At 37.3% G+C, this 25,136-nt stretch overlaps 1 protein-coding gene and 1 pseudogene across 1 annotated transcript; both read left to right on the plus strand.

Annotated features, from left to right (window-relative positions):
* The first annotated feature begins 52 nt into the window (after positions 1 to 52).
* Positions 53 to 14,441, plus strand: LOC143873305 (large ribosomal subunit protein uL29). The gene is made up of 4 exons (XM_077376802.1): positions 53 to 211; positions 288 to 423; positions 543 to 699; positions 14,157 to 14,441. The coding sequence occupies exons 1-4, from the start codon at positions 208 to 210 to the stop codon at positions 14,229 to 14,231; spliced, it is 372 nt and encodes a 123-aa protein (XP_077232917.1). The 5' UTR covers positions 53 to 207; the 3' UTR covers positions 14,232 to 14,441.
* Positions 14,442 to 22,808: 8,367 nt separating this feature from the next.
* On the plus strand, positions 22,809 to 24,407 carry LOC143885050 (exocyst complex component EXO70H1 pseudogene; annotated as a pseudogene).
* Positions 24,408 to 25,136: the final 729 nt, after the last annotated feature.

Here is a 25,136-nt window from a genome sequence, read left to right on the forward strand (position 1 = left end):
ATGACTGTGGGCCTTGGCAAAGAAGCCCAATAAGCCACAATTTCATTTCCTTAATTTTCACTTTCCCCAAGATTTGGCCCATTGAACCACTCTAGGGTTAGGGTTTCGCATATTTTACACACCTCACGCAATCGCTATTTATACCCTTTCCGCCTCGCTACTTTGCTGTTTTCCGGATCCCAGGCAGAAACCCACTCGATCTGCGTCATGGGTAAGTTCTCAATCGATTTCTTCTACTCGTTTTCTTCGTCTATTCTCACAATCTCTTTTTTCTTCAAAATCTGCAGCGAGAATCAAAGTTCATGAACTCCGAGAAAAAACAAAAGCCGACCTTTTGAATCAACTGAAGGATCTGAAAGCAGAGCTAGCTCTCCTCCGTGTCGCCAAAGTCACGGGTGGAGCGCCTAATAAGCTCTCCAAAATGTAACGAAATTGAAAGTTTTTTTTTCCTTCTTATTAGTTTCAACTTCTTTGAAGCATTTCATCGAACAGTTTGTTCATATGTTACCTGGGTAACATTTTTTTTTTTTCCTTTGTTGCAGTAAAGTTGTTAGGTTATCGATTGCCCAAGTGTTGACTGTGATCTCGCAGAAGCAGAAAGCGGCTTTGAGGGAAGCTTATAAGAAGAAGAAATATTTGCCACTTGATTTAAGGCCGAAAAAGACCAGAGCTATCAGGCGACGCCTAACCAAGCACCAGGTATAATTTTAAGTGTTTTATTTCTATATAATTGAAATTTTGGGTGCCATATTTTTCTTCTACATTTTTGTAATTTTGATTTATTATGGGATTGTTTTCTGTGTGTATGCTATTGTTTGTGGCTTAATTTGGAATACTGTTAGGGCCCGTTTGGATACCCATTGAATTTGGATTTGGATTTGGATTTGGATTACAGATTTACAATTCTGTGAATTTGAAATCCAAAATTTTCAAATTTCTAAATTTCTAAATTATTTGTTTGGATGATCTTGTGATGATTTTCAAATCAAATACAAATTTTTTAATCTTTTGTTTGGCTACTCTTTGGATTTGAATTTTAAATCTCACAAATAAAAATAAAAATAAAAATAAGTCATATTTAATGAGAAATAACAAAATATATCTATCTCATGTAAAACGACCTAATCACCCCTCATAAAAAATGACCTAATCTCATGTAAAATGACCTAATTACCCCTACCATAAAAAATTGTAAGAAATTGTTCTCATAAGAAATGACCAAAATATCCTTGTCTCGTGGAAAATGGGCAAAGTGCTCATCATACAAAATAACCACAATACACATATCTAATGAAAAAAATCAAAGTGCTCGTCATACAGAACAACCACACTACAGATCGAATGAATATTATAAAAGGAAACAAATGTCATGTGAAATGACTAAAGTGCCCTGTGACATAGAAATTGAAAATGGGCAGAGTGCTGTATTGGTCATTTGACACACAACATAAACAACTACTCAATCAGAGCACTTCAAGATTCAAAAAAAAAAAAAAAAAACACCCTCCAAGGTGATTTCATTGTTTGAGGGTTAGGAGAACTGAGTCACGCCTTCAACTCAATCCGATTCTTGATCACTCTGGCATGCATGCAGTAATCAACTTCTCTTTTTTTTCCCTGAAAGATGGTAACACTCTAGTGAGAAGAAAAAAGTAAAATTGCTAAGATATTCAGTGATGATTAGGAACATAAGATGCATTATGGCAGAAATGACACATCAGAGCTTAGTAGTAAAAAGTGAAACATTTGACTGGACCCTCTAATGATAATTTTAACTCTGCCTGAAACTCCTATATGATTAGAGCATATTAAAAGGATGCAGAGGACTACATACAATCAGGTGGAGGAAAGGTGAGAGAGTAATCAACTGTTGAATAATAAAACATAACAAGGGTTGTGAATGCATCTCTAGAAAGATTATTGGACTTCCATTGGTTATAAGTGCATCACGACTTGGACCTTGTTCCTTTTGGATTTTGAGAACCCATTTTGAGTCCCAAAGTGATTATTGGACTGAAAAATTGCGTTTAATTTTGAGTCCAATAATCAGCTTTGGACTGAAAATCGGTTCTCAAAACCCAAAACGAACAAGGGCCTTAGCAAGTGGCACGGATATGCTTGTTTGTTGGGGGTAGCATTTGATGTTAGTACAGGATATATTACACAACAAGGTGAAGGTAACTTGGCTCTAGCACATTGCACAGACCATTAAATAAATAAAATTGTTCAAATGTAACCTACATCAAAAGCTTTGAAACCCCTCTAAGATGGGAAAAAGGACTGGGACTTGCCGATGAAATTATTTAAAGTAGGGGTTTGCTAGTGGAGCATCTGTTGCATGAGAGAGCAGGCACATATGCTCAGACTTTGTCTTATTTATTTAATTCATCTGAGGTGGATCTTCTCTAATGCAACAGACACTCCGTGAAATTCCTTAGCGATGGATGCTAGCAAATCCCATTTTGTAAATTACAAAATTTTAAATGATTTTTTGAGGAATAATTTAATGAAGAGTGCCCTTGCAAAAACCAGTTTCTAGGGCGCCCCCATTGGTCAGTGTCAGCAAAAATCAAGGTCATTTCCATATTTTCCTTCCATCCACTTTTTTTGGCACCATCTTAAATGCACTTTGCTGAAACTGACCAATAGGGGTGCCCTTGAAAACCATGCCAAATGAATGGTGACCCTAGGTAATTTCAGAAAACCATGCCGAATGAATGGTGATGAAATGATTTTTTTTCTCCTGATCTCTTCTATAATGCAGTACACAATCAATATAAACAAGTCAAACCAGTTAGTTTGGCGGGTTTTGGCTTAAAAGTTTGATCCATTCCCTCTTCTCGTCATCATCAAGCTTTTTAATCATATTGAAGCGTGCCACACTGATCTTCTCATGATTAGCAAATGCATGGAACTTCGCTGGAAAAAAAACAAAATTAGACTGCATGTTTGATCTATACTCTATTAAACAACCTAACAAAAAAGGCAAACTAAAAACACACAAAGAGGTTGAAAATATGCTCAATCTCACAAGATCATATTTGTATGATAAAAGATCATATTTGCTCAATCCAAAGGTAACCTAAAAAACCGAAGTCTCACATGCCATGCTTTTTTCTCAGACATCATGATTCATAAGGCTTCTTCTTCCCATGTGAAAATAATAAAGAAATTGGAAACAGAGAACCCAACACCTAAAATCTACATAGACATCCCAACAAAAATAAATAATAAACAAATAGATAAATGGTGGTTAGGTTAGTTTTCTAGAACCCTTATCCCAACTACACTAGACATGACAAGTATTGCAGGTCAGTTTTCTAGAACCCTTATCCCAACTACACTAGACATGACAAGTATTGCAGAAAATGCTAGACTAAGATGGAATAGAAAACCCTTGAAATGCAACTAAGATGAAGAAAAGTTGCAGATCTGCAGACTTAGTCTGCTCATCCTTAATTCTAGTGCTAAAAGGCAACCAAACATGGGATGGGTTCAAAATTTTACTAGATTATTCCTAGGACAAAAATTTAGCTGGCAACCAAACGGAGGGGTGCAAAGTTTTCCTTCGAGGATTTAGCTGAGGTGACTTTTGTTGGTGGATCAACTAGAATCCTAACTGTTCAAGTGGTGAAGAAGTTGATTGGAAAATAGCCCAATGTGACTGTAAAACAAGATGGAAGCTCTAACTTGGTAAAGACAATTATATATAAAAACCCGACCCGGCCCGGAAACTATCTTGGGTAGGGTGGAGTTTATGAATCGTGGGTTTTCTGAAATAAAACCCGACCAGGGTAGGGTTCTTGAAAACACGACCTGAGTTGCAACCCTAATCAACAGTGAGGACCGGGAGAATGTTGTGCCCCAACAACATTCTCTGTTAAAGGAAGTGGTACACCCGCTTGTGGATGAGTTCATGTATCTCATTACCATAGTCTTATTGGCACTGTTACCAAGGCAATGTTCCCATCCAAAGGATGTTTTTGAGCCATTTATGGAAAAAATGTTTTGAGATTTGTGGATTGCTGTCATGATGTCTTCTTTGACAAGCAGTTAGATTAAGAGAGTGATGAATAGGGCTATGCATAATCAGTTAGAACTGAATTAACCGACCGAACCGAATCCGGTCGGTTGATTCAGTTCTGTTACCAGGCGTACCGGTTAGGTTTCGGTATTGGCACCAACTATATTTTGGTTTTCGGTTTCGGTTTGTAACGGTAATTAATACGGTTTAACCAAACAACTGTATTAACATTTAAGTGTGGTGTTAGTTTTTAAAGGGAAATGATCGACACCCTTTTTTTAGCTGGGACCAAGATTTTAGATTTCGGTTTCGGTAACTATTTCGGACCCCACCGAAATTCGGTAATAATTAAAAAACATTATTTAATAAATTTTGAAATTTCAGACCGAAATTTTGTAACAGTTTTTTTTTAAAGAAAAAATTACATTAAATCGGAATTTCGATCATTTAATTTCGGAACGAAATGACGGTCGAAATTTGATAAAGGGCAAAATGCAAATTTTCGGCAAATTTTGGTTTCGATCCCCACCGAAATCCGAAATTTCGGATTTCGGCCGAAATTTAAAACCATAGCTGGGACAACCCCCACTCATTCATTGACTCAAGGCTAAGGGGTTGTGCCGAGTAAAAAAAAGACTGAAATGTTATATGATATTAAGTTAAAAACTCAAAATCGAGATACCTTTATTATTCTAGGATTTTATCTTCTCTTTACTCTCTTCTTTAGGATTTTTAGTTTCTCACCGTGGCCCCTCCAACTCCGCCTCCCCGCCTCACCACTCCAACTCCGGGATCTGGCGGGTGGCGGTTACCGCGACCATCATTTTTCTCTTCTCACCACAGACCGAGACCAGCTTAACGAAGGTCAGCTCTCCTCTATTTTTCTTCCCTAATTTTTTCTCTTCTCACCATTTTTCTCACCACAGATTTTTCCTCTCTTTTTGTTTTTGTTTTTCAAAGACTAACAAAGGTCAGCCCTTTGATTGTGTTTTTTTTCATCCTATCTTTTTTTTTTTGTATTTGAATTGCATGTTTATTTGTGAAAATATGTGGTTAGCTTTTAGATTGTAAAATCCAGTCCTGGATTATAAAATCTCTTGGATTTAATAAGCTAAAACTTGGATTTTATTATCTAATTTGTAAATTCCAGGTTTTAGACTGTAAAATCCAGTCCTAGATTATAAAATCTAAAATCTCTTGGATTTTACAAGCTAAAACCTAGATTTTGTAAGCTAAAACCAGAATTTTATAATCTAAGTTTGTAAAATACAGCCACTACCATCCCTCTCTTAACCACTGTTTGGTTGGTAATTCAACTATGTCTGCTTTGTCATACTGGCGGGAACTTCTTGCATGTCAAAATGTGAATCTTAAGTGCGGTAGTTCAATTTTTTCCGTGGATCACCACATAATTCCTTCTCACAGTAGTTACACCTAGCCTTATCTTCCCCTCCCCATCAACAAATCGCGAAAAGTGAGCGCACACCTCTGACCTTGGCTTCATCACCTTTCTCTTCCGTGAGTTTGCAACCGTTTCGTTTGAGTCTATGTGGTTTGAAGATTGCTCGCTAAAAATAACATTAGGAGCATCTTCTTCTTGCGACATCTATGGAGAAAAAGAAAAGTACATAATAAATGCATATCAGAATAACAAACCACGTCTCAAATTGCAAGTAAAGGGAATAAAAGTACATTCAAAGCTCCAAACACCATTAAAGGGTATAAAAGTGAAAGCAATAACCATACTAACTTTAGGTTTTAGCTTAGATTTTACAATGTAGGACTGGACTTTACAATCTAAAACCCTTACTAGTTGGAAGTTTGATCAAGAAGCTATTAGAAATGCCTTAGCCCGTATGATCATTGTTGATGAGCTTCGTTTCAAGTTTGTGGAGGAGGAAGGGTTTAGGGATTTGATGTCAGTTGCATGTCATCGGTTTCATATTCCGTCACGTTCGATGGTTACGGGGGATTACTTTCAATTCTACTTGGATGAGAGATTGAAGTTGAAAAAGTTTTTTCAACACTCAACTCAAAGGATTTGTCTCACTACGGACACATTGTCCTCTTTGCAAAGAATTAACTACGTAAGGCGGTTGAGAAGTGTCTGCTTGATTGGGGGATTGAGAATGTGTTCACCATTACTGTGGACAATGTAAGTTCTAATGACGTTGCGGTTGGATACTTGAGGATAAGAATAGTCATCTGGGGTTCTAGTGTTTTACAAGGAACTTACCTTCATATGAGGTGTATTGCACATATAATTAATCTAGTTGTATGTGATTGATTGAAAGAAGTGGAAGTTGTAGTTGACCGTGTTCGGGCGGCGGTCAAATATGTGAGAAGTTCTCCAGCTATGTTAAAGCTCTTCAAAGAGTGTGTTGAGCCTGAAAGGATTCAAAGCAAGAGTATGTTATGTCTAGATGTTTCCATTAGATGGAACTGGACATACTTGATATTAAAGGCAACTAAAAATTTTGATAAATGATTTGATTGGTTTGACGATCAAGATCCATGTTTCAGTAGTGAGCTTGATTCAGGGGATGCAGATGAGATTAGAAAACCCGATAGTGAAGATTGGAAAAAAATAAGAAAGATGTTGACCTTGCTTCAAAACTTTTATGACCTCTCCAAACAGATTTCCGTCTCATTGTATGTTACATCCAACACTCTATTTCCTGAAATTATTGAGGTTGAATGCCTTTTACGACAGTGAAGTGAGAGTAATGACTTCAAGTTGGTGATAATGACGAGGAGAATGAAAGAGAAATATGACAAGTATTGGGGCAACATTGAAAAGATGAATAAGTATTTATATTGCTGTTGTTGTTGATCCTCGACATAAAAAACTTAATTTTGTAAGTTTACTCTTATTGATATGTATAGAGAAGAAAAAGGCAACGAGTTGGTGGAAAATGTGTTAAATGCCACAATTGAAATGTTTAATGAGCTTAATACTAAGATTACAATCAACACACCTCAGGACAATCAAGTTGACTTGGAAAATCAAGTTCAAGGAAGAATTCTCAATCCTCACAAATGCAAGAATCGAAACAACATGTGAGGAAGATGATGAAGGAAAAATATAAGAAGCACAAGAATGAAACGGGAAGTGGGGATAACAAATCTGAGTTAGTTATTCAAGTAAAGCTGCCGAACAAGATAATAATACTGAAGACTGATATTTTAGGATGGTGGAAACTTAACACTCCTAGATTTTCTATCTTGTCACAAATGGCTCGAAGTGTGTTGGCGGTTCCCATCTCTATCGTTGTTTCAGGGTCTACATTTAGCATATAGGGTGTGTTATTGATGCATTTAGGAGTTCTTTGACTCGTAAGATAGTACAAGCTCTTACATGTGCTCAAGATTTGCTTCGATCATCGTCAAAACCGCTTATCATCGAAGAAGCATTAAAGGATTTTAAATCTGTTGGAAATGGTGATTTTTTCATTTCTTTTAAATTTTTTTAGTATGTTCTATCCTTTTTTGTATTACTTGGAATTTGATGGTTGTGATATTTGTACTTTTTTCATAATTTTCACATTTTAGAGATGTTTCTTCAAATATTGAGCTTTGAAGAGTGAAAGACTAAGGTTTGGAGGTGGATTTCCTTGATTTGGTAGTGAGCCTAGTGGTTATTTTGTTGGATTTGGTTTTTAATGTTGGTTGACTTTTGAGTTATTGTACGGTGTATGATAGTTTGATTTTTTGTTCAACTTTTCGTGTTAGATTTGGTTTTTATGTTGCTTTTACTTTTGTATTATTTTATGCAGTATGAAATATCAACTATGGTTTATGGATTGTGTTTTGGATAGTGATGTGAAATGATCAAATTAGCAATAGTTTTATATCTATTTAGGCAAACGTGGTATGTAAATATGATATTTTATTTTTAGCAATCAGATCTAATCAGTTATTTCTATTTTTATTTCTAGTTCTAGTATTATTCTCTTCGCGGGTCAAGTTCTTTGTTATGTCAAGTTACAATTATAAGTTATTAGCCATTACCCTTTCTTTTTCAATATTTTCAACATGTTTTAATGGGTAAGAAGTTTTATACCGTTTTTAAGGAAAGACTGGTAGGCATTTTTAGTAGTTGGCCAGAATGCCAAGTGCAAGTTAATGGGTACAATGGAGCATGCCACATGTCCTTTAAAATATTTTCGGTAAACCAAAATCCGTAACCGAAACCGAAACCGAAATTTCCTTGAACCGAAACTAACCAAATCGAAATAAACATTTCGGTTAATCGATTAGTTCACTTATAACAAAATGATGAACGCAGTGCGTTGTAAGAACGCATTCAAAGCCTTTTAAAGGACATGTGGCATGCTCCATTGTACTCATTAACTTGCACTTTACATTCTGACAAACTATTAAAAATGCCTACCCGCCTTCCCTTAAAAACGACATAAAACTTCTTAGCCGTTAAAACATGTTGAAAACATTGAAAATGAAATGATAATGGCTAGTAACTTCTAATTATAACTTGACATAACAAAATAACTTGACCCGCAAAGAAAATAATACTAGAACTAGAAATAAAAACAGAAATAACTTATTAGGTTTTTATTGCTAAAAATAAAAGTTCATATTACATGTCACGTTTGCCTAAATAGATATAAAACAATTGCTCATTTAATCATTTCACATCACAATCCAAAACACAATCCATAGACCATAGTTGATAGTCCATACAATAATACAAAAGTCAAATTAACATGAAAATCAAATTCAATATGAAAAGTCAAATCAACATGCGCCATACAATAACTCAAAAGTCAAACCAACATGAAAATCAAATCCAACAAAATAGCCACCAAGCCCACCACCAAACCAAGTAAATCCTCCTCCAAATCTTAGTCTTTCACTCTTCAAAGTTCAATATTTGAAGAAACATCTCCAAAATATGAAAATTCTAAAAACGAAGAATACAAATAAAGTAAACACAAAATTTCAAGTGATATTAAAAATGATAGAACATACTCAAAAAATTTAAAAGCAATGAAAAAATTACAATTTTCAACAGATTCAAGATCCTCTAATGGTTCTTCGATGTTAAGCGGTTTTGACGATAATCGAAACCAATCTTGAGCACATATAAGAGCTTGTACTATCTTAGGAGTCAAAGAACTCCTAAATGCATCAAGAACAGTCCCATGTGCTAAATGTATACTCTGAAGCAACGGTAGAGATGGGAACCACCAACACACTTGGAGCCATTTGTGACAAAATAGAAATCTAGGAGTATTAAGTTTCCATCACCCTAAAATATCAGAGTCCTCAGTATTATTATTATCTTCTTCGACAGCTTCACTTAAATATCTCAGATTTGTTATTCCCCACTTCTCGTTTCAATGTTGTGTTTCTTATACTTTTCCTTCATTATCTTCCTCACATGTTTCGGTTCTTGCATTTGTGAGGATTGAGAATTCTCGCTTGAACTTGATTTTCCTAAGTTAACTTGATTGTCTTGAGGTGTGTTGATTGTGATTTTAGTGTTAAACTCTTTAAACATTTCAACCATGGCATTTAACACATTTTCCACCAACTCGTATTTTTCTTCATACATATCAATAAGAGCAAATTTCACAAAATCAAGTTTGTGTCGAGGGTCAACAACAACCGCAGTATAAATCAACTTGTTAATCTTTTTATTGTCGTCCCAATACTTGTCATATTTCTCTTTCATTCTCCTCGCCATTATCACCAACTTAAAGTCATCACTCTCACGTAGAAGGTATTCAATCTCAATAATTTCAGAAAAATAGAGCGTTGGATGGTATTCAATCTCAATAATTTTAGAAAATAGAGTGTTGGATGTAACATACAATGAGCCGGAAGTCTGTATGGTGAGGTCATAGAAGTTTTGAAGCAAGGCCGTCATCCTCCTAACTTTTTTCCAATCTTTACTATCGGGCTTTCTAATCCCATCCACATCTCCTGAATCAAGATCATTACTGAAACACGGATCTTGATCGTCAAACCTATCGAATGCTTTCTCAAAATTTTCAGTTATCTTTAACATCAAGTATCTCTTGCTTTGAATCTTTTTAGTCTCAACACACTCTTTGAATAGCTTCAACCTAGCTGGAGAACTCCTCACATATCTGACCGCCACCCTAACACGGTCAACTGCAACTTCCACTTCTTTCAATCCATCACATACAACTAGATTAATTATATGTGCAATACACATCATATGAAAGCATTTTCCTTGTAAAACGCTAGACCCCCACTTGACTATTCTTCTCCTCAAGTATCCAACCGCAACGTCATTCGAACTTCCATTATCCACAGCAATTGTGAACACATTATCAATCCCCCAATCACGCAGACACTTCTCAACCGCCTTACCAATAGCCCCACCTTTGTGACTAGAAATGGACAAAAAATTTAAGATCTTTTTGTGCAATTCCCAATCATTGTCTATATAATGAGTTGTGAGACACATGTAGTTAATTCTTTGCAAAAATGACCATGTGTTTGTGGTGAGACAAACCCTTTGCGTTAAGTATTGAAAAAACTTTTTCAACTTCAATTTCTCATTCAAGTAGAATTGATAATTCCTCGTAACCGCTGAATGTGACGGAATATGAAAACGAGGGACATGCAATTGACATCAAATCCCTAAACCTTTCATCCTCCACAAACTTGAAAGGAAGCTCGTCAACAATGATCATACGAGCTAAGGCATTTCTAATAGCCTCTTCATCAAACTTCCAACTAGTAAGGGTGCCACTATCATCCCCCTCTTGACCCCTGATTTGTCGGTAATTCAATTGTCTGCTTTGTTATATTGGCAGGGGACTTTTTGCATGTCAAAATGTATCTCAAGTGTTGTAGTTCCATTTTTCCTTGGATCAGTACATAATTCCTTCTCACAGTAGTTACACCTATCATTTATCTTCACCCTCCCCATCAACAAATCTAGTAAAGTGAGTCCACACCTCCGACCGTAGCTTCGTCACATTTCTCTTCCGTGAGGTTGCAACCGTTTGATTTGAGTTTATGTAGTTTGAAGATTGCTCGCTAAAAATAACATTTGGAGCGTCTTCTTCTTGCGACATCTAAGGAGAAAAGGAAAAGTACATAATAAATGCATATCAGAATAACAAACCATTTCTCAAATTGCAAGTAAAGGGTATAAAAGTACATTCAAAGCTCCAAGCACCATTAAAGGGTATAAAAGTTTAACTTGTAAAATCCAAGAGATTTTATAATGTAAGACTGGATTTTACAATCTAAAACTTGGATTTTATAGGCTGTATTTTACAAACTTAGACTATAAAATCCTGGTTTTAGATTGTAAAATCCAATCTAATCTACTGAACTTCGATTATAAAATCCAGGTTTTAGCTTATAAAATCCAAGAGATTTATAATCCAAGACTGGATTTTACCGTCTAAAACATGGATTTTACAGTCTAAAACCTAGATTTTACAAATTAGATAATAAAATCCAGGCTTTAGCTTATTAAATCCAAGAGATTTTCTAATCCAGGACTAGATTTTGCAAACTAAAACTTGGATTTTATAGCCTTAAACTGGATTGTACAGCTGGATTTTACAATTTAAAACCTGGATTTTATTAGCTAAAACCTGGATTTTACAATCTAAAATCCAGGCAGTCTAAAAAATCTAGGCTGTAGCTCGATTTTACAGTGCTGGATTATAAAATTTATGTATCCAAACAACCCTAAGTCCAAAAAGGAACATCCAAATTGCGGCATAAAAAACACGATTAGATCAAAAATCAAAATCTTCAACATAAATTATTCCCCAAATTGAAAGGCTAACCACATATTTGCACAAACAAACATGCAATTCAAACACACAAAAAAAGACAGGATGAAAAAAAAAACACAATAAAAGGGCTGACCTTAAAAATCTATAGCGAGAAGAGAAAAAATTAGGGAAGAAAAATAGAGGAGAGAGAGTTGACCTTTGCTAAGCTAGTTTCGGTTTGTGGCGAGAAGAGAAAAATGATAGTCGCGGCCAGATCCCGGAGTTGGAGTGGTGAGGCGGAGAGGCAGAGTTGGAGTCTTGGAAATGTGGCGGTGAAAAACCAAAAACCCTAAAGAAGAGAGTAAAGAGAAGATAAAATCCTAGAATAATAAAGGTTTCTCGATTTTAAGTTTTTAGCTTAATATCATATAACATTTCAACCTTTTTTTACTCGGCACAACCCCTTAGCCTTAAGTCAGTGAATTGGTGGGGGTTGTCCCAGGTAAAAACAAGGGGGTCGATCATTTCCCTTTAAAAACTAACACACTTAAATGTTAATACAGTTGTTCGGTTAAACCGTTTTAATTCCTGTTACAACCCCATGGTCCGTTAAATATTATTGGTTGGACCTTCAATCTTTGGTTTTAGAGATGAGGCCGAAAGTGTCACCTTAGTTCAGAGAAGCCGACCAGGTTGCTAATGTTGACTCTTTGGCTAATTTTGCCTTTAAAAGAAAAGAGAATCATACATACTAGCAATGGGAAGTACCTTCCTAGAAAGGAGGCTAGCGGCACTTTACGGTGTGACTGTTTGCCAACCCCCCCCCCCCCCCCCCAACACGGCACACACACAACACCCATGCCCCACCACCACCACCCAAATGGGCCATTAAATATTATTGGCAGGAGCTTCAATCTTTTGTTTTAGAGTGAGGTCGAAAGTGTCGCCTCAGTTCAGAGAAGCCAACCAGGTTGCTGATGCTTTGGCTAATTTTGCCTGTGTAAGAAAAGGGAATATACATACTTGCATTGGAAGGACCTTCCTAGATGGGCTAGGGGAACTTTACGATGTGACTCTTGGCATACCTAGTATTCGTTGTTAGTAATCACTAATCAGTCTTAGTAGAAAGGTGGTATATGGGTGTCTTAACGGGAAAAAACTATCACTTGTGGATGTGCATTCATATGTCAATGCTCGCCTGGGATCTTTATAGTCAATTAGTCATGTCACCACTATTACCCGCAGGCCCACATGCATTTTAGAATCCCTTTTCTTCCATTTGAAACTCTAGTTATAGACATCATTATACTATTTACTATTTGGGGGATCAAGGGGTTGTTTCCTTGGGCCACCATTTGCCTTGCCCATATTTGTCTGAGTGGGAAGTGATATTGGAGCGAGGGTTTTATAAAAGAGAAAGTTTAGGATGCAAAATGTTCGAAAGTAAAGAGGTAACGGGTGGGAAGCGTCATTTAAAGTCCACATGGAACAAGCCTCATTGGAAGCAAACAGAAGTAAATACACATAGAGGTTCTACTAGTTGGGGAGGAGGGGTTAATGTAGATTATGATTATGTGTATTAAAGAAGACTTTTTGTTTGAATGGTTTATAAAAGAGAAAGTTTTGGATGCAAAATGTTCGAAAGTAAAGAGGTAACGGGTGGGAAGCATCATTTAAAGTCAACATGGAACATGTAATAAGCCTCATTGGAAGCAAACATAAGTAAATACACAGAGGTTGTACTAGTTGGGGACGAGGGGTTAATGTAGATTACGATTACGTGTATTAAAGAAGACTTTTTGTTTGAATGGCAAAGGATTGTATTAATTAAAGAAGCGGAATATCTGCAACTGTGAAGACTTTGAATGGCAAGCGATTGTATTAATTAAAGAAGATTTTGTGACTCATTAGAATTATAAGTTTTAGGTATTATAGTTTTGCATGTTTAATTCACGTAGATTTAATTGAGTTTTTGGAAAAAGGTGCACATAAATTTCATTTGAAACTTACTGTGTTTTTAAATGTACTGTTTAAATACGCTCATTGGAAGTTTTCAGAATAAGAAAGTACTTTTTTCTGGAAAAAATAATTACCTAATTAAGAAGTGTACTCATAATTAAGAGGAAACACATAAGAAGTGGGTGAGAAGCATGCTTCCCCTAAATTTGGGAAGCGAGAAGAACTTAGCTTTTGAAGTGAGCTTCCCATCCAACTAAAAAGTTCTGGTAATTATGTCCTTGACAAATTTGATTTTATGGTTTCATCGTGTGGCATTCACCAATGCTTGTGTACAATTGTTCAGATTCCATGCATATGTTTTTATTCAATCCTACATTAAACACTTCTCTCAAATGATTATTGATATACATGGCCATCTTTTGTTTGTTTATATTTATGTGCAGTTATCTTTGAAGACCGAACGAGAGAAGAAAAAGGAAATACACTTTCCAATGAGGAAGTATGCTATCAAGGTGTAGTCTAGCATCTGACCCACTCTATTACCTTTGAAAATGCTACTTGGATTATGAGTTTTGTCATTTGTTCTTCGAATCTCTAATTAAATGCGACTGTTATCTTTTAGGTTTAAGGAGTGTAATGGGCACGAACATAGTGACAATTTATACTTGCTGAGGCCGAGAATCTTATTTTGAGTGTTCTATTTCATTAGTGAGATTGCTTTTCTTTCAGCAGTCACATTGCCCTGGAATTATGCATCACATTCCTTATGATCTTTTTGAATGTTGATCGCTCTTCCCAATTTCAGTCCAAGCAATTTTTCAGTTCTCCTTGTCATAGCAAAACATGTTTATGTCAGACAAAAACAGAGCCTTTACGAGAAAGAACCTGTGTTGGGTTTGGAAAAGCAGGCCTTTGAAATAAAAGCCCAAACTCGATCACTTAATCTCATCAGCTGCTCATTTCAAAACAGTATTATTTCATCTCCATTCCCTTCCTGCAGCGAAGCTTAGGTTGGATTTGGCCCACCTGTCCAACCGTTGTTAATAATGTGGAGTTCAATCTCATCAATTGCATTTTTGGCATCAAACAACAGAACTTTCTTGTGGCCAAGCTCAAGCTGGATACGTTTCACCTATCTGGTGATTTTCATCACTCATTTTCATAAACTCACCGTCTTCATCTCTCTCCACCCTTCTGCCCTCAGCCTAATTGAAACAAAAAAAAAATGAAAAAAGAAACAAACCTTATGTGGTCATTACTTCTCCCCACATGCGCGCAAAGCTACAGCCGCTCAAGAAGAACAAGGCACAGACAACAAGGGGAGATTTCATGAAAACCCACTTCAATTCGAGCCCCTCAATGGTTTCTTCACCCTCAAAACACCACCTCACTCATTCTCTAGACACTCTTTTCAGGTCCATTTGCCCCCGGCCTCATAGTTTTCACTGCTGGCTGTTCATTGGCTGCTAATTGTGGAGTTCAGTTCAGTCTCTTCACCTGTTTTTTTGAATCAATCAACAGAACCACTAAGATCGGGCTGGATGTATCTCACCTGTCTGGCGATTTTCATTCCTGCACGTTTTCATAATCTAACCCGTCAAAACTAACCCGCGGGTACCCGCTTTTTTAAGGGTGGTGATTTTGTTATGCTAATCTAGTTAGATGGCTTTTTTTTCTAATGCCAAGGATGGTAATTTTGTCATGCTAATCTATTTTTAAGGGTTTGATGCCTGAATAGATTATGGCTAGCACCATAGGTTGATCCCAACCCTCCGATTTGAACGTTAGAGGGTTGATCACTTGATCCTAACCCTCTATAGATCAGAGGGTTAGGATCAACCTATTGAAATTATTTTTGGGGCAACACCTATTTAGCCTGTGGGCCATCTAATGGACGGTTTGGATCATCCCACGGTGCCGGCCATACCACCCTCATCAAAATCCAGTGATAACATTTCCCAAAATAAGCTACTGTTTGAATTTGCGGTTGACCCGGCCCACCTGCGGGCCGTGCGGGTCACCTAAATTCTGACCTGCAAAAATGCAGGTCATTTCCTCACCCGACCCGTGTGACCCGCACCCGCATCACCCGCAGGTTGACCCGGCCCGACCCACCCATTTGCCAGGTCTACACTTAGTTTCACTCACGGACGGTTCGGATCAATCTAAGTTACTGGGTCCCACACATAGAGTTGATTTGGCATCTTCCTAGCAAGAGACATAGATGATCAAAGTCTTCTTCATCTAGAAAGAGAATAAGATGGATGAAGTGTTTGGGAGTGCAACCCATTTGCATTTTGGTTAGAATTTGTCTACTCTAAAAGACCCAATTCAGTCTAAACGAGTTAGAATGAGGTGATAACCAAGGAATCAATATCTTCAAAGTTCAAACTACAGACTGTGGGCGGAATTTGTCTGCAAAGTGCAAACTGGACTCTGAAAGTGGCAATTCAGTCAAAAGAATTGTAATCTATGATATGTTCTGAGGGACTTGATAGGAAATTTCGCGGAAATGCATTTTGGAACTGACTTTTGCATGAGAGAACGACCACTTCTCATGCATGAATTAAATGAATAAGACAAAATCTGATGAAAAGTCTTTCGATAATCCAAACTTTCCCTTGCTTTTAAGGAAAGTTGCAGACCTACTACACTTTGCATTTTTATTTTTATTTTTCAATGGAGTTTTTTTACACCTCATGCGTTGAATGGGTGAGGGCCACCATTTTTTCACCTCATGTTTTGGAGGGGTGGGTCTCACCATCTCTACCTAAATCCATGCATAGGGTGGGACCCACTATTTTACAGTCATGTTTTGATGAGTTGGGGCCCACCATTTTACAGTCATGCAAAGCATGGGCCAATAATGGCCAGTGAGATGAAAACCAAGAGAGTGCTTTTAACTTCAAAGTTCAAACTACTCCACTTTGTGGGCGGAATTTATCTGCTAACTGAGACACTAAAATACAGTCAAAAGACCTACAATGAGATGATAACCAAGGGAGTGCTTATCTTCAAAGTTCAAACTACTCCATTTTTGGATGGGATTTGCCCTCAAACTGCAATATGAAAACACCCAATTCAGTCAAAGAACTTACAATGGATGATAACCAAGGGAATGCTGTTCTTCAAAGTTCAAACAACTCCAATCTTCTAGAAAAAAAAAAGAGTAAATAAATAAGAGAAACCCATGTCTACTATGAGTAGGAAAAAAAAGATACTAAGATACATCATATCTCATATCATATTTAAAACAATTTGAAGTCTCATTCTCTTTTCCAAAATTTCCTCTATTGGGTTGCAGTGACATTGCTTGCTGCTTGTCAATAAGACTCTAAAGATGGACTTCGAAAACCACACCAATGATCAGTTGACTCACTTGCATTATTTTAAATTACTTAGACTTCATCGCAGCCGTAGATTGAGCGAGATCAGGAATTGAAACTCAGATCGGTATGAAAGCCTTTGATATCTTTAGATGCTGATTGACTTTGACACTTTGACCATGAGCGAATACCCAATTAGGAATCCCTTGAGTCAATCCGATGGCCCTGGCTCTCTGATCTATGGTTGCAAAGAAGTCAAGTAATATAGAATGATGCATGAGAGTCCACCAATCTTCAATTCTTGGTGTTAAAATTGTCTTTCATGTTTTTGTTTAGTAGGTATAGCATGTTTGTACATGAGAGAGAGAGATAGAGATTACTTGGGCTCTGTTTGTTTTGGATTTTGAGAAATAATTGTGAGTCCAAAACTGATTATTAGACTCAAAATTAAATGCCAATAATCAGTTTAGGCTCACGACTCAAGATCGAAAATAAGCAGCACCTAAGCTCAAAATTAAATGTAAATTTGAGTCCAATAATGAATTTTGGATGCACAATCGGTTCTCAAAATCCAAAACAAATAGGGCCTAAACGTAAATACTACATATAGCTACAGATTTGGCTATCACCATTATTAGCAAAAAATAAAATAAAAAACAAAATAATGCCAGCGATGGAATAATTTGTTGCAATATTTTTTTAACTATGATTGGTATTGGCAACAGATGATTTTCCCTTATTATCAGGGGCGATGCCAGAAATTTTGCACAAGAGGGGCAAAAATTATAGTAATTTTTTATCTATCTTAAAATTAAGATACAAAAAATTTCTATCTGAAATTTTGCACAAGGGGGCAAAAATTATAGTAAATTTTGCACAAAAAAGGGAGATAAAAATGGTAAAATTAAGATTTTAAACTTATTTTCTATCTTAGAGATGATTGGAAAGGAGGGCATATTTTTTTAAAAAGGGGGTAAGTATAAAAAATATTAAAAAATAAAGATTTTTTTTTTTCCAAAAAATTAAGGGGGGCAATTGTCCCCCTTTCCTCTCATGTGGCATCGCCCCTACTTATTATTGCAACATATACAGTGACGGTTGTTTAACCGTCACAACATCCTTCAGTATATCCATTTAGGGACCCCAATTTTAGTGACAGACTAATTTCCATCGCTAAAGGCATAAGCAATGGATTTTGTCCATTTAGCGACGGATTTTGCAAAGGATGCCTTCCTACAAGGAGATCTCTTAATTTCGATCATTGATCTCGATGTTTGCTATCAAAACATTAAATTCATGTCATGTCATCTGATAGAAATTCTTTTGTTGATTCTAATTCATTTTTTTAGAAAAAGGTAGACCCGACGAGAGAGAGAGAGAGAGAGAGTACTCCGTAATAGACTGTTGTTCATCCTTTCTAGAGAAAAATCAAGGAGATTATGAAGAGGAAATTAACGAACTCTTGATTGATAAGAATAGATTGAAAAGTCAAAGATTTGTTTGATATTTGAATAGGATTAATATAGTTTTTGAAATATTTAGTGGACTGTATTTTGATAGGCAAGTGATATTCGCACTATCATGTTTTGATAATGGGGCAAACACCATGTTTTCGGGAAGGCATTCCCACTGCCATGTTTTGAGTTCGACAATGGGAGGAACTCACTTTGCCTACTGGTTCGGTTCCGTTCTTCGGGTTGAACCGGAACCATGTCCACCCCTAGTTTTGACAATGGGAGGAACTCACTTTGCCTGTTATATATTATTTGGGATTTGCTAGGGAATTTTGTAGAAAGGCATTTCGCGGCTGACTTTTACAAGATAGAGCAGCCACCTCATATGAATTAAATGAATAAGACAAAATCTGCTGAAAAGTGACCATGTGTAGCTGTTCTCTCATGCAAAAGTCAGCCGCCAAAATGCTTTCTGTAAATTTCCCTATCAAATTCCTTATTATTTAACCAGATGGTAAAGGATATTACAATTCTCAAAAGGCTACTGATATTTGCACTACCATATTTTGATGACGAGACAAATCGATGGCGTAGCCCGAAGCGAGAAGAATGAGTCAATGTTTGATCAACGACACTGATCAGATACATATAGACCTTCAACTCTAGGAAGGGTTGTTCTCGAACAAAGTAAATCAAGAAGAAATATTCTCAGCACAGAGTGTTTAAAAACGTCCAAACACCTCTTGGACATGGGTTTTATAATAATCTCATGACCCCTTTTCCTACCAAGACTCAGCTACGTAATCTTACTTGAATTCAACTCTATACCTACCTAAACTCCTAACAACACTAAATTACAAATTATACAAGCACTCTTTCACAAAACAAAAAAGTAAATTAGAGATGTGTGGCAGCTCATTGGCTACACGTTAATTGACCTTGTCTTTTAAATTTTTATTTGGCCACTACCATATTTTGATAATGAGACAAATTTATCTTGTCTTTTCCTTTTTAATTGGATGTGAAGAGCCTTTTGGGAATTGTAATAGCTTTTGACAGGTGGTTAAAATAATAAAAGGCAAGGTGAGTTAGCCTCATTTATCAAAACATGATCATGCATGCCAATACTCGCTTTGTTTTGTACCTTTTGAAATTGGCTTTTAATGGCTGTTACAGTACTCAAGATGGTATCAACACCCAATTTAAAAATTGTAAAACAAAGTGAGTAGTGCCATTATCAAAATATAGTAGTGTGGATATTAGCTGACTCACGGCATTTTTATCTTTTTATCGTAGGGGCAAAAGGCAATAATTATTAGACAACAGTCTTCTCTAGCTATATTAAACACTTGTCAATTTGACTGTTGAAAGCCATTAAAGTAAGAGAGGGGTGATCATTTTAACAAAGTGAGAAGTGCCATTATCATTTCAACAATAATCAAGCTTTCAACAACAGATCGATCAGATAGTTTTTAACAAAGTCAGGAGTGTCAATATTAAAATAAGAGAGGTGACATCATTTCCCTTAGCAGCACTAGGTGTCAAGCATAGAAGCAGAAATAATTAAATCCATGGCAAAGCTCATGGATTCAAAACTCCTTCATATTTATAATCCACAGATAATGGCCAACCCAAAAGAGGGGCCACATGTAAATGGCCCACGCGTGAGAGGAGTGTTAAAGCAATTAAGCACAAATGATTAAGGAAAACACTTTAAAAACAAGATTCTGTGTGGAAAATAAAAACAATGCTTAATGATTAAATAACACCATCTCCAACGGCTACCATCTACAACGGCTTAAGCTTTTGGAGTAACTAGTTGTTTCGCACGATGCGGTGCTTTACAGCTGATTGAGCCTGCTATTGGGGCCCTACTAATGGACGACCCATATTAGCTTGAGAATAGAGCCAGGCCAAGTAATGCACAACAGGCCCCGTATCGGCATAACTGACCCGGACACCCTCCTATATCAAAATATTAATTTTCTTGGCTGAAATTTCGGCCAAGAAAACAACATTTCGAGTGCCTCTACCGAGTTCGGCCGAAATTTTGGGATTTCGGTTAAAATTTTGGTTTCGGTGAGGAATGAAATTACCTCCGAAACTGAAATTTAAAACCTCGCCTATAATAAGGACTTAAATTTCGTTTCTCTATTCACAAGCATAGTTTTAGATTTCGATTTCGGCTAAGATTTCGGAGTTATCGGAAACCGAAATTTCGGGCGAAATTTGGTATTCACGCACAAAATCCCGGATTTTAGGGACGAAATTTCGATCGAAATTAGTTAACGCAATAAAAAAATATTATTTTAATAGAAATTTCTACAAAATTCCCAAACGAAACGCAATTTTGTAAATTTCGGGAATTTCGGTGTCTATACCTTTTCGTTTCGGTCGAAATTTAAAACCATTTTCACAAGACAATGACCCCTTAGCAGCTATTTCCCCATTATGATTCCACTGAGTCTCTTGTCTTATTTTCTCGTCCTCATTCTGGATTCTTCTAGAACAGTCCCAAGGGGCTCTTTAGTCATTTTACGAATGACCAAACCTTTTACCATGGGTACTTTCGGTATTTACTTTTTCCTGACAAGAAGAGGAAACGACGACCGCAAAAAAACAGGACAGAAGATATCAAAGAAACGGTCGTAACGACCCTCTTCGAGACATTGTTTTCTATAAATTGTCCTACTAAATACATGCAGGGAATTGATATTTCCACTCCCTTTACATTATTTTCACCTCCTTTTTTTTTTTTTTTTTCTAAAAATGTCTTTATTTTCGAGAACAGGCACACAAAAGGAGTAGAAATGACACCATTTTAGGAAAATACAATCAATTGGGGCATTAATGGACCCTGTTGGTCCGACGGATCCAATGGATCTGAACTTAACGGACAGGATTTGGGCAGAGCAAAACTTGATGCGATCGTGTCCATTGGATCCATATCTTAAGATTCAAAAATCTTTTGGATCATAACCTAGACATAGCCACAAAAATCGATGGAGCACCCAAGATCCGAATGGAGGGCGCCACTATACAAAACATCCTTCATAATTTAGTTGATGAGGTGTATTTTTGTAATGTATTAAAACTCTACTCAAAACAAAAAATAATATTTGATTTTCCAAATTTTTACTTCGATGATGATTCTCCTCTCCCTCACGGCGTTTCTTCCCTCTTCCTTCCCCTAACCCTTACCCCTAACCGTGTAAATGTAAGAAAGACCTAGGACACTCCCGTGGGCAGTTCAATTTGTAATGGATTTGAAAAGCACTACTCGGTGCCAGCTTTCACTCAATCCTTCTGAAGTAGCCCTTTCCACAAGTAACCCCTTCAGTGTTAACCCAATCAGCGGTGACTTCCCTCTGATGACTTTCACTCTAGCTTTTTACCGGAGGTAGTTCTCTCCACAAGCTGCCCCCTTCCGTGACTTAAATGTGATGTGATGGCTACTATGATACCTAATGTTAGGTATCCAACTAATGCGCCAAAAGCTTAAGAGCATATGGTATGCGTTAGGCTAGGCCCTTTAAACCTGTCTCATATCAGGCTGACCGTAGATCCTTTGAAACCCCTAATCAAAAGGGGAAAAATGCTGGAAGAAAAAGGAGGAAATATCATTTCCACGCTCAAAATATGGAATGAATTGTAAGAGACGTGGTAATTTGTGGATTTTCTTTTTAAATAAAAGAGTTTTTACCAAGCCAACTATCCTTGTTTGTTTTACAACCGGGTTACACCAAGTCAGACTTCTTGGATTCCACGGATCATGGATTTATTTATCCTCGATTTGTCCTCAGCTTGTTGGAACTCATGCTACCTTGTAACAATACAAAATGAAAATAAAAAGGAAACAACATTTCCACCTCTTTGTTTGTCTTTTGCTAAAGTAAATTTCAAGAAAATGGGAAAATGCCAAGATGGGCCACAGCCTGAATAGGTTGTGTCCCGCACTATAGGATGATCCAAACCGTCCACTAGATGGGCCACAGCCTAAATAGGTTGTGTCCCAAAAATCATTTCCATAGGTTGATCCTAACCGTCCGATCTATAGGAGTGCGATCATCAAAATACTGTAGTGGTGATATCATTTCCCCAACAAAAAAGCCAAACACCATAAACTAGAATCAGTCCATAGAAAAGGAAAAAGAAATACCACTAAGGGTAATTCTGTCATTAAAAAATATCACTGAGCTGACTGTTTCCAAGTCAAACGTCCGCGTTTGACCTTTTTTTCTGAAGTGAAAGCAACCCAAAATTTAAACTCCGCCTCTATATAAACCACCCCTCTCTCCCAAACCAAAGTAGAGAAACCTCAAAAACCACCCCCCACTACTTTGATAATCACACTCCTCTCTTCATCTCTCTATCAAAACCAGTAATGCCCAGAAAAGGATTACGTAGTTTTTTCTTCTCCTCCTCAAAAATGATATCTGCACCTTCTCCTTCTTTCCCTCAGTCTCCAATCACATCCTGTCCTTCATCTCCTTTACACTCATTCTCTGAATCAATGATGGAAGAAAACCTCACAAACGCCGAAGAAATCATCACAAAATGGGATCAAAACAACACCTCCTACTCAAAAATCACTTCTCTCTTTTACGATAATCGTCAAGAAGCTCGAGAATTCCTCAGATCTGTCAAGGATCTTCAACACTCTATGCACACCCTCGCATCCGAAAATTCGAGCTCTCATAAGCTCATTCACGCCCAAAAACTAATGCAGACCGCAATGAAAAGACTCGAAAAAGAGTTCTATGAGATCCTGTCCGCGAATCGAGATCAGCTCGATCCGGAATCAATCTCCAGCCGATCATCAACCGCAACACGATCCAGCAATTCTGATTACGAGGACGAGATCGGATCTGATGATGAGATCCAGACCGCCGGAGACTCGATCCGAGAAGTCGAACATGTTTCTTCTTTTGCCATGTCGGATCTTAGACTAATCACCGAGTCCATGATCTCGTCTGGATATGGAATGGAATGCGTCAAGATTTATAAAATCATTCGAAAATCGATCGTTGATGAAAGTTTATACCGCCTCGGATTCGAACAATTGAGCTATAACCAGATCTTGAAATTAAATTGGGAGACGCTGGAGATCAAGATCAAGACTTGGTTAAAAGCATCACAAATCGCCATCAAAACGCTTTTCTTCTCCGAGCGAATTCTCTGCGATCACGTTTTCTCCTCTTCAAACAGAATCAAAGAATCATGCTTTTCAGAATTCACTAAAGAAGCTGCAGTCAATCTCTTTTCCTTTGCGGAATCCGTGGCGAAAACGAAGAAATCACCTGAAAAGATATTCCGAATCTTAGATCTCTACAACTCCATCACCGAGCTCTGGCCGGAGATCGAATCGATCTTCTCCTACGAATCAACCTCAGCCGTCCGATCTCAAGCTATCTCCGCTCTGATCAAACTAGGTGACTCAGTCCGAGTCACGCTCTCCGATTTCGAAACTGCAATCCAAAAAGATTCCTCCAAATCTTCAATTCCTGGCGGAGGAATCCATCCTCTAACTCGATATGTAATGAATTTTATATCATTTCTCTCTGATTACAGCATAAATCTCTCTGATATCTTCGCAGATTATCCACTTCAAGTCCAAACTCCGTTGCCGGAAACTTTATCCTTTGATGGATCTCCGACCGCGGATAATCCGTTATCATCGATCTCCGTCCGGTTCTCATGGCTGATTCTCGTTCTGGTTTGTAAACTCGACAGCAAAGCGGAGCTCTATAAAGATGTAGGATTATCATATCTCTTTCTCGCGAATAATCTCCAATACATACTCTCAAAGGTCTCAAGTTCTGATCTCCAGCCGCTCCTCGGCGAGGATTGGATCTCAAAACACGAGCATTTTTACTATTTAGGAATGACACCATTTTAGGAAAATACAATCAATTGGGGCATTAATGGACCCTGTTGGTCCGACGGATCCAATGGATCTGAACTTAACGGACAGGATTTGGGCAGAGCAAAACTTGATGCGATCGTGTCCATTGGATCCATATCTTAAGATTCAAAAATCTTTTGGATCATAACCTAGACATAGCCACAAAAATCGATGGAGCACCCAAGATCCGAATGGAGGGCGCCACTATACAAAACATCCTTCATAATTTAGTTGATGAGGTGTATTTTTGTAATGTATTAAAACTCTACTCAAAACAAAAAATAATATTTGATTTTCCAAATTTTTACTTCGATGATGATTCTCCTCTCCCTCACGGCGTTTCTTCCCTCTTCCTTCCCCTAACCCTTACCCCTAACCGTGTAAATGTAAGAAAGACCTAGGACACTCCCGTGGGCAGTTCAATTTGTAATGGATTTGAAAAGCACTACTCGGTGCCAGCTTTCACTCAATCCTTCTGAAGTAGCCCTTTCCACAAGTAACCCCTTCAGTGTTAACCCAATCAGCGGTGACTTCCCTCTGATGACTTTCACTCTAGCTTTTTACCGGAGGTAGTTCTCTCCACAAGCTGCCCCCTTCCGTGACTTAAATGTGATGTGATGGCTACTATGATACCTAATGTTAGGTATCCAACTAATGCGCCAAAAGCTTAAGAGCATATGGTATGCGTTAGGCTAGGCCCTTTAAACCTGTCTCATATCAGGCTGACCGTAGATCCTT

The sequence above is a fragment of the Tasmannia lanceolata genome, unplaced genomic scaffold (assembly GCF_043159265.1).
Source record: "Tasmannia lanceolata isolate RefF3 unplaced genomic scaffold, GAP_Taslan_0.1 ptg000002l, whole genome shotgun sequence".
NCBI lineage: Eukaryota > Viridiplantae > Streptophyta > Magnoliopsida > Canellales > Winteraceae > Tasmannia > Tasmannia lanceolata.

Bases quoted from the DNA above. Each gene is read 5' to 3' on its own strand.
- LOC143873305 (XM_077376802.1), top strand. The intron at 424-542 runs GTAACGAAATTG...CCTTTGTTGCAG, and splicing joins CCTAATAAGCTCTCCAAAAT to TAAAGTTGTTAGGTTATCGA. The intron at 700-14,156 runs GTATAATTTTAA...ATTTATGTGCAG, and splicing joins GACGCCTAACCAAGCACCAG to TTATCTTTGAAGACCGAACG.